At 35.1% G+C, this 11048-nt stretch overlaps 1 protein-coding gene across 6 annotated transcripts in view; it reads left to right on the forward strand.

Annotated features, from left to right (window-relative positions):
* RBBP8 (retinoblastoma binding protein 8) overlaps positions 1-11048 on the forward strand; it is a 92541-nt gene that overhangs the window by 18797 nt on the left and 62696 nt on the right. For all 6 annotated transcript variants that reach the window (XM_006761884.2, XM_015562723.1, XM_015562722.1 and 3 more), the window contains one exon: positions 2581-2789. In XM_006761884.2, the coding sequence (XP_006761947.1) occupies positions 2681-2789 (109 nt within the window). In that variant the 5' untranslated portion in view covers positions 2581-2680. The remainder of the gene's footprint in view (positions 1-2580; positions 2790-11048) is intronic.

Consider the following 11048-nt stretch of genomic DNA (forward strand, 5'->3'; position numbering starts at 1 on the left):
CTGCAGCGGAGGGCAGTTGGGGACGACCGGGCTGGCCGGGGAGGGCAGTTGGGGGCGATCAGCCTGCAGGAGAGGGCTGTTGGGGGCAATCAGCCTGCAGGGGAGGGCAGTTGGGGGCAATTGGGCCGGCAGAGGAGCAGTTAGGCATTGATCAGGCTGGCAGGGGAGTGGTAGGGGGTGATCAGGCTGGCAGGCAGGCAGGCGAGCGGTTGGGAGCCAGCGGTCCTGGATTGTGAGAGAGGGATCGGGCCTAAACCAGCAGTCACACATCCCCCGAGGGGTTCCAGATTGGAGAGGGTGCAGGCTGGGCTGAGGGACCCTTATGGATGAATTTCGTGCACTGGGCCTCTGGTTATGAAAATAATAAACGTACACAAGAGAGACACTAAAATTAAGAACGCCCTCATATACCTGCCCATCAATTGTCCAGCTTCAGTTATTACCCAAGTGCAGCCCTTCTTGTTTCATCTCCCCACCCAGCATCCTTTTGTTCATTTTAGCTGGAGTATTTTAAAGCAAATCTCAGAGAACATGTCAATTTACCTGTAAACACCTCAGTATATATCTTTTTATCAGATAAAGGACTTTTTAAAAAATATATTTTACTGATTTTTTACAGAGAGGAAGGGAGAGTTAGAAACATTGATCAGCTGCCTCCTGCACACCTCCTACTGGGGATGTGCCTGCAACCAAGGTACATGCCCTTGACCGGAATCGAACCTGGGAACTTTCAGTCCGCAGGCCGGCGCTCTATCCTCTGAGCCAAACCAGTTAGGGCAGGACTTTTTTTTTTTTAACATGACCACATCATTATCATACCCAAGAAAATTCAAAATAATTCCCTAATATTGCCTAAAATTTATATTCCATTTTCACTGTTTCAAAAAAGTATAGTCACAACTTTTGAAAACTTACTAATAGTAGTTTTATTTTTTTTAAATATATTTTATTGATTTTTTACAGAGAGGAAGGGAGAGGGATAGAGAGTTAGAAACATCGATGAGAGAGAAACATCGATCAGCTGCCTCCTGCACACCCCCTACTGGGGATGTGCCTGCAACCAAGGTACATGCCCTTGACTGGAATTGAACCTGGGACCTTTCAGTCCACAGGCTGGCGCTCTATCCACTGAGCCAAACCGGTTAGGGCTACTTTACAGTTTTAAAAATTTGTTTTATCCAGATGGGGATGTGCAGGAGGCGGCTGATCGATGTTTCTCTCTCATCGATGTTTCTGACTCACTATCTCTCTCTCTTCCTCTCTGTAAAAAATCAATAAAATATATTTAAAAAAAAATTTTGTTTTATTACTGATTGATTTTTTAGAGAGAGGCAGAGATAGATTTATTGTTCCACTTATTGATGTATTCATTAGTTGCTACTTGTATGTGCCCTGACTGGAGATCCAACCCACAATGTCAGCATATTGGGGATGGATGACAGTCTAACCAGCTGAGCTACCTGGCCAGGGCTGCAGTACTTTACAGTTTACCAAGTGGATTCACACATCATCTTGCTCCCTTTAGAAATATCACCTCTTATTTTAGCTTCTTCATCAGAGACCTCAAGAAATGGTTAGCAAAAGACATATCAGTTTGGGTACTTGTTAGTAAGGCATTGACTAAGGAACCAGATGTGAGGATTAATAAACTTGTTAATCATTTTACTTTTTTAATGGCAGCTAGTTAATGGTTTCAATTTAAGAACACATTAAAATATTTATTAATTCACTTTAACTTCTTAATAGCCTGTTGCTTCCTTCAAGGGCTATACAAATAATCAACCTTTTCACAGTTGCTCTGAGAGAGGTACAAAATACCTTAACCCTAGTTGCCTTGTTATTAAATGTTTCTGTGTTCATAGATCTTTGCTGTATCTGTATCTTGCTCACTGACTTCATGAGAAAGTTATTCAGATACTCATATGTGTTAATACGTCAGTCATCTTACTTGTTCTTTATAATGTATGTGGCTTTGTATATATGTAGGTGTGTGTGTGTGTGTGTGTGTGTGTGTGTGTGTGTGTGTGTAGAATGGTTAAGTCAAGAATACTTTAGAGAAGGACTGGTATGCATGCATATAAACATAACCAATGGACATAAGACACTGGGGGGTAGGGGAGGCCAGGGGTTTGTCAAGGGCGGGGGGGAAAAAAGGACACATATGTAATACCCTTTGTAATACTTTAAGCAATAAAAAAAAAGAATACTTTAGAATGTTTTTTTCCGTTTTTGGTTCAATATATTGTTGCATTCTATATCAATTTAAAAGTTTAAAAAGCAAATTCTTTTAGAATGGTGTGTCAATATTGATGTCTATATTAGTATCCTTTCATTTTAACATAATCTAGGTAATTACTTTTTTCTAGGAGGAATAAGAGAAAATTTGCCTGAAAATTTAGCTTAACTAAAATCCAGGTTATTAAAATCAGGGCTTTTTTCACCATAATCTTCTTTCTTCACACCCCTTCTCCCCCCCAATCCTCAATGTTATTGATTATAAGTCAATTAGGAAAACTGGCTGGACTCAAATTACATAAAGGTAAATGCAGGATTTATTTATGTTGTAATCTGTCATTTCAGGTATTTCAGCTGTCCAAAGACAACTTCATACCTGTATAATGTAACAGAAAAAGTCAAAAAAACATTAGGCAAATAGAACTGTGGAGCATATTCAAGCAAGATGAACGTCTCTGGAAGCAGTTGTGGAAGCCCTAGTTCTGCAGAGATATCTAATGACTTTAAGGATCTTTGGACAAAACTAAAGGAGTGTCACGATAAAGAAGTACAAGGTAACATATTTTCTTCAATACTTACCACAACAGCATCGTACTGAGACTGTAATAATAATAACTAATTTTGTCTGACGGTTCAAAGGTCTCATTTTTAAGGTATCTGTGCTATTATAATTTTTTGTGATTCATTTTTATGGTTAAGTTGTAGCTTTTCACCTACAGACAACTACTAAAGCATTACAGTGTAATGAAATAAGAGTTTAAAGTTTGTTTGAAATGCAGTTAGTGAGCAGATGATACAGCAGTCATGGTTAGTATGAGTATATGAATATTGATGATTGTGTTAAAGTGTATTCCATATAAAGGAATGTTCTATTGAAGCTAAACTCAAGGTTTGATATTAAACCTTGATAGGTTTGATATTAAAGCTTGATATTAAGCTTTAATATACCTATTTAATTCTGTAACTTTACTGTAATACATTTTTGTCATGGGTGGGAAATGCTTCATATTGTATTTGTTTCTTACAATCATAGGTTTACTTCTATACTACTTTATAGTTTTAACATTATACTGGAGTTCCATTAAAATATAATCCACCTGAATCTGAAGTATAATATGTGGTTCTATGTTAGAACTTTCCCATGGTATATTTAGTTTGGTAAAATCTCATGATAATGGACTCATTAATTAATGGGTTCTGAAAAATGAACCCAGAAATATTCTTGTAGGTCCCAGTGTACTTGGAGATAATTGTTCAATAAATGTTTTGGGGGGCACTTATTATGTGGCAGTCCTTTATGAATAAAAATGAATCATATACAGTCCTGGTTTTAAGGGATTTTGTAGTGTATCATTTTATCTGGGAATATAAAGGAAGAACCAGGTGTATATGTTGGGGGCAGAGTGGGTGGTTTACTGATAGACCAGGCTTTGTAATTGGATTAAGTCTAATTAACTCATATATACTATGCTGAAGGCAAGTTGTCATCATACTTTGTCTTTAGGATTAAATCTAAAACTTTCATCTTTCATTGATTGCAAGTGGATGGGAATAGTGCTGAGCTGAAAATGAGGCCATGTGATAGAGTGGTTAAATCCATGAATTCTCCATCTAGACTACCACTATTCGAAAGCCATGTCCACCACTTGAATAGAGGTGGTGACCTTGTGCAAGTACTTAACTTTATACTGCCTCAGGTTCCTTATCCTATATAATAAAAGCCTAAAATGCAAATCGACCAAACAGCGGAATGACCTGTTGCTAGGATGCGCACTGACCACCAGAGGGCAGACACTCAACAAAGGAACTGCCCCCAACCTGCAGGCCCCAGGCCGGCCAAGGGGGGTGCCAGCGGGGGGGGGCCCCTGATCACCCTGCCGGTCGCTCCACAGATCGGCCCTAATGGTCAGCCATTTTAATTTTGATATAGTCCAATTTATCTCTTTTGTTGTTATTGCCTGTACTTTTGATATTATATCCAAGAAATCATTGCCATATCCAATGTTATTAAGCTGTTGCCCTATGTTTTCATCTAATAGTTTTATAGTTTTAGCTGGTATGTTTAGCTCTTTGATCCATTTTGAGTTAAAATTTGTTTATGGTGTAAGGTAAGGGCCCAACTTCATTCTTTTGCATGGAGATACTTAGTTTTCCCAGCACCATTTGTTGAAAAGATTGTCCTTTCCCCATTGAATGGTTATGGAACCCTTGTCAAAAACCATTTGATCATATATGCAAGAGTTTATTTCTGGATTCTATTCTGTTCCACTGGTCTATATGTCTGTCTTTATGCCAGTACCACAGTTTTGGTTAATTTTGCTTTTTATTACGTTTTGAAATCAGAAGGTATGTGACCTTCAACGTAGTTCTTCGTTCAAGATTGTTTTGGCTATTCGGAGTCTCTTAAGATTCCTTATGTTTTTAGGACATATTTTTCTATTTCTGCAAAAAAACATCATTGGAATTTTGATAGAGATAGTATTTGATAGAGTAATATAGACATTTTAATAGTAAGTCTTCCAGTCTATGAACAGGAAGTGTCTTTCCATTTATTTATGTTTTTAATTTGTTTTTGCAACACTGTAGCTTTTATTTTATAAATCTTTCATCTCCTTGGTTAAACTTATTCCTAAGTATTTTATTCTTTTGGATGATATTTAAAATGGAATTGGTGGGGTATTTTGTGTGTGTTTTTAATTTTTGCTTATTGATTTTAGAGAAAGGAAGTGAAAGAGAGGGACATACATTCATTGTTCCACTTATTTATACATTCATTAGTTGATTCTTGTATGTGCCCTGCTAACTGGGGATCGAACCCACAACCTTGGCATATTAGGATGACAATCTAAAGAAGTGAGATACCTTACACGGCTGGAATTGTTTTTTGAATTTCCTTTTCAGATTGTTCATTGTGAGTCTATAGGAACACCACTGATTTTTACATGTTGACTTTGCATCCTGCAACTTTGCTGAAAGTCTTCATTTCTTTATTGTAGCTTTTGAAGTCCTAGCTGAGATAAACATTAGAAACTCTTAAAAAAAAATTTTATGAAAGGTGGGACTTTAACCACCTTTACTCCACATCTTTTACTGCTCTATTATGCTCATTCTTTGATTGATTATTCTGATCCATGTTTCCATTAAAAACCTCTTTCAACATACAGGATTGCTAATGCAGTCAGAGTATAGTAGTTTTCATTTAGAAATCCAGATATCAGTGGAGTTACTATTGTTTTATATGTTTTTTAAACTTAAGCTTTTTTTCCTAAAAATGTCAAAACACAAAATAAGCAGTGAAAAGTTATCCCTCTCCCGCACCCACACATACAGGTAACTACTTTTATTATTTGTGTGTGTGTGTGTGTGTGTGTGTGTGTGTGTGTGTGTGTGTTCATTTCTGTTCTTTTGTAATTTAAAGTTTAAGATTTTTTATTTTAGGAAATATTACACATATACAAAACTGAAGAAAATAGTATAATGAACTATATACCCATCACTCAACCTCAACCATTGTCAGTACATGGCCAGTCTTGTTTTACGTATTTTCCATGTATTTCTTTATCCCTCTTCCACTCAGTTATTTTGAAGTCTCTAACATAACGTCATCTATAAATACTTAAGTATAATTCAGAAATCTTTTTTAACAAAAACAAAATGCCATTATCTCACTAACAAAACCGATTCTCCAGTATCATCTAATATTTAGTAAATGATGGTGTTCTAATGTCCCACTTATCTAAAATGTCATTTTTAGTTGGTTTGTTCAAATCTGTACTTAAAAGACATCTCCATGTTGTATTTGATTAATAAATCTATTGATTTTTTTTTCAGTTTAATTTTAAATTTCTTGTTAGTAATAAAGATCTAATTTTAAATTGGTATTCTTTCAGTCATATGACTAGGAACAAATATAAATATTTTATACTAATTCTGCTCTTCAGTTGATTATACTATCTTCTCAGAAAATCTGGTGTGAAACATTGAAGAAAGATTCTGAGTTTGAGTACAATTTAGTCATTCAGTAGCAATTTCTGAGAATACAATAGTGAAGAAGACACAGTAGGTTTTGCAGGCATTGTATTCATTTTCTTTAGGATAATATTTATACACTATAATTATATAATGAAATGATAGCAAAAATAAGCCAGTTATAAGATTGTCTTGGTAACACTGATAATAACAGTATAATCAGCTACACGTATATTTTCTAAAACCGGGAAGGAATAAACAATGTCTCCCAACTTCTGTCACAGAGCAGCAGTCTCTTCCTTTTGGTTTATAATACTGTGAGCTCAGCATGTAGGCTTACCAGTAAGAACAGCTGCAAGTTTAAGCAGCTATTATAGGAGATACAGATTATATATAAAACTTGTTCTTTGTGACCTGGAAGTGAAGTAAATGCAGTATTTTGAAATAATTTAAATAGGACCAGGTGTACTTGAGTTTTTATTAAACATTTGATAGAGGAGAATTAGTATTCTGCCATCTTCAAGCATAAGGTTAAATTCTTTATCCTTCATATAATTATATTCTGTTTTATAACTGGTAATAAAACAATCATTAAATTTTTATTATGCAGAGTCCCTATCTTACTCATCTTTACATCCCTGTAGGTAAAAGTGCTTGGCACATAGTAAAAAATCAGTAAATGGTATCTGAATGAATTGCATAGTTTATAACTGGATCAATGGAACATTTTCTTAAATATGAGTTTTTAAAGTCCCCAAATGTATGAAAATATCAAAATTAAATACCTGTCTAAAACTCAGAAATACTCTACTACTATTTACTCTAAATTTTCTATTTGTAGAAAATAGTGTAGAAAGTTGAGAAAGGAAAAAAAGTCCCCATTCTATAGAATTACATTTGTTTATTCTTTCCTAGTTTTAAAAGATATGCATGTAGATTATTGTATTGTGATTAGTGTACATGTTTTATACTTGTTTATTTTTGCTATTATTTTATTATTTTCCTAAACCGTGTTTATTTTTCATTTTGCACATCATCATTTCAGAATTTTTATACATGCCACTTAAAACTGAGCCAGTTTTACTTTTAAGCTCTTAATAGGGATCTTCTTCCACTCAGTTATTTTGAAGTCTCTAACAGCCAGTTTTACTTTTAAGCTCTTAATAGGGATAACATATTTATCAGATTTCATCATGTTTTTTGGTGTTTCAGGGGCTTCAGGAGACTTCTGTTTTATGAGGAAACATCAAGAAAATAAATAATATGCTGTTTGATGAGAAAAATATGCCAGCCCTAACCGGTTTGGCTCTATGGATAGAGCATCAGCCTGCGGACTGAAGGGTCCCAGGTTCGATTCCAGTCAAGGGCATGTACCTTGCTTGCGGGCACATCCCCAATAGGGGGTGTGCAAGAGGCAGCTGATCGGTGTTTCTCATCGATGTTTCTAACTCCCTATCCCTCTCCCTTCCTCTCTGTCAAAAATCAATAAAATATTTTAAAAAAGAAGAAGAAGAAGAAAAAAGAAAAATATGTCATATTCATCAGATTATAGGACACATGCAAAGTGCACGAAGGTTACATAGTATATAAATTTTTAAAATTATACTCCTTGTAACTGTTATAGTCCTCACACTCCCAGGTGAGTTTATAATCACTGAAAAACTTTAAGGGAGGAATACAGCAGTTGTTGGTATTTGATTAATATCCATGTGCTTTATGAATGGTAGGTGTTGGATATATGTTGGAGCTAATGACAGAAGATAATCTCTGGTACATTATAATGTATTGGTCAGAATATTTTTTTCCATTTTAAATCACGGATTTTTAAAGATATTGAATGCATACTATTTTTTTTAAGTATTATGTTATTAAAAAGCATTTTGGTTGGGGCTAGGCAGATTTGCTGAGAGCAGGATTTTTTTTTTTAATATATTTTATTGATTTTTTTACAGAGAGGAAGGGAGAGAGATAGTTAGAAACATCGATGTGAGAGAAACATCGATCAGCTGCCTTCTGCACATCCCCCACTGGGGAAGTGCCTGCAACCCAGGTACATGTGCCTGACCGGAATCGAACCTGGGACCTTTCGGTCCGCAAGCCGATGCTCTATCCACTGAGCCAAACCGGTTTCGGCGAGAGCAGGATTTTTTAAGAGTCCTTTGTCAATGTGTTTCACATAGTTCCATATAAAATGAGATCCTCCAAATATATGATAACATCAAAGATGTGCCTGAAGGGTACTTCATTTTTTTTAAGGTGGGTGATCCACTTGGAGAAACCAGTATAAGAGGCTATTTGAAAGACATCAAACATGGACTTGTCCGGACTTTGCAGGTTTTGAAGTATATATAGGAATCAAAATTGACTCATTACTTTTAAACGTTAATGTCAGTTTAAAAAAAGAAAGAAAATGTTATAAATGGTAGTAATTGAGATATATAATTTTCACTTAGGCATCCAAGAAAATCTAGCCATAGGAATTTAGATCCATCTGAATACCTTCTATGTGTATTTCTCATTTGACCAAAACATAATAAACTGGTAGCAAAAACATATACAAGGCAGTACATACACTGATCACAAGAATATAATAAGTTATGTGCATTTTTTAAAACTGGGAAATAATAAAGTGTTTCAACTTCTATTGAAGAATTACAATATTCTAACCAGACTATTTTTGTTGGAAAATTCTAGAGACATTTGTAACTGAGGGTTTTTTTTATCTTTTATCTTTGGGATAATAGTATCCTTTCATGATTGTTCCTTCTAATGTCTTATATTCCTTTTGTGACAAATGCTGGTGGTGAGTGTCAGGATTACACACAAATTCTTGTTGATAATACATAGTCTTTATGCTTTGAATTCAGAATTAATGTTTCAATAAAATTTAATAGAAATTTCAGAATTCTTTAAATTTTAAAAGTTTTAATAAAATGTTCATTTGAGTACGTTTTTTTGTTTTTGTTTTTTGGCCTTTTTAAGCCTTTCAACATCAAGTTTATTATTTAAAAGCATAGGTAACAAAATGGAATTTAGAATATGTTTTTCAGAATGCTACCATTTAATAAATGGTCTCTTGTCCATGGCAGGTTCTGCTATCAGCATCTCACCTAATGTTTTTTATATCTGGTAAATATGGTTATCAGTTTCATAGAAAACCAGGCAGATTAAGGGATTCGGGGAGTTGGAGCTCCTTTGAAGAAATGGGAAGGTATGGAGGTTCTAATATGACAGGATAAATATTTCTTGATTCAGTTTTGGATTCCTCCTTTTATTTCTTAGATGTTTCCTCAAAAATTGCAAAAATTTTGGATAACTTTCATATTAAGACTACACAAATTAACAATGAAAGGACTTGCATGTAATTTTGGTTCGTAACATCAGTTTCCTTCTCATTATTAAGAATACTATCAGTAAAAAAAAGAGAATACCAGTATCAGTAACTCTCACATACGTTATTTTTTTCATTTGCGTCAACATTCATAAATTCAATAAAATGCACAAAAATTTATTTAAACTTTTTGAGATAATTAAATCTTAAGAGCAAACTAAGCACACCTTAAATATGACTGCATCTCATAAAGAATTTTCACTTTGGAATTAAAATAATTTATTAGGCAATTACAGAAACATCAGTAGTAGAATTTTTGGTAGAAGTTAAATTACTTGGGCTATATATAAAGCCACTTTTGGTCAAAAAAGTGAGAACTAATATAAGTAAAATTAACAGCAATGATTTTATTTGGAATTCTTCCCTTATTTCTAAATTCTTTCTTAAATTTGTTTTGTGTGTTATAACTATACAAATGGGCCCTTAATTTTCATTTCCTCCAAAATTCACATAGGAGTTGGGTGTAGGGTTAATTGTAGTACAGTGCTTGTCTTTTGAACGCTCTTTCCTCAATGGGTGTCTCAGGTTGCCAGTGTTAAAATCCCAAATACTTTGTTGAACAGATTACTTGTCCATACAGGAGCTGCATTGTTGTATAGCCTCATTCCTTCCAATGGGTGTGGAGCAGGATTAAAGCACACTTTATAGGGGTTCTAATTGTAGATGCCTAATTGACTTGATGAATAGCAAATGCTAAAATTTAAACACACACATACATATACACACATAAACCTGTTTCAGGGCTGATCTGCATGACAGAACAAATGCCTCACAGGTGTTGAATGCTTACAAGATAAAAGAGTAGTCGTTCTATATTTCCTAAGAATTTTCTTTTGAAGTTTATATGGATTTTCTATCTTATTGTTTCTTTTTTTAATGGTTCATGGCAAGAATCCATTTTATCTTTGGGTGCACTTTTCACTTCTAAAGGCGGATCTGAGTTTTAGCAGTCGGCTGAAATTTTTTTAAAAAGGAAGGAAAATCTGTCAAAAATACATTTTCACATACTTTGGGAAGGGAAGAAGAGCATTAAAAACTGAGAACTGTAGTCTTTGGCCCAGTAGGGTCACAAGTCCTTTTCTTAATTCTTCAAGAATGATTTGCTGTTTTACTAACTACTTCAAGGTCTCAGGAGTTTTTCATCATTACCTGAAAAAGAAGGAAGCTTCTCAAGCTAGGAATTTGACAACTAGATGGAAAACATTTTTAAAAATAAGAATCTATACTAATAAAAGAGTAATATGCTAATTAGACCAGGTCAACCAGACGTCTTCTGGATGTCTGACTTTCTTCTGGACAAAGCCACGGTGGCGGGGGTTGAGGCAGAGGCGGTTAGGGGTGATCAGACCAGCAGGGGGGCAGTTAGGGCGTTACCAGGCTGGCAGGGGGGCAGTTAGGGGGCGACCAGGCCAGCGGGGGGCAGTTAGGGGGCGACCCGGCTGGCCGGGGGGGC

The sequence above is a fragment of the Myotis davidii genome, unplaced genomic scaffold (assembly GCF_000327345.1).
Source record: "Myotis davidii unplaced genomic scaffold, ASM32734v1 scaffold96, whole genome shotgun sequence".
Classification (NCBI taxonomy): Eukaryota; Metazoa; Chordata; class Mammalia; order Chiroptera; family Vespertilionidae; genus Myotis; species Myotis davidii.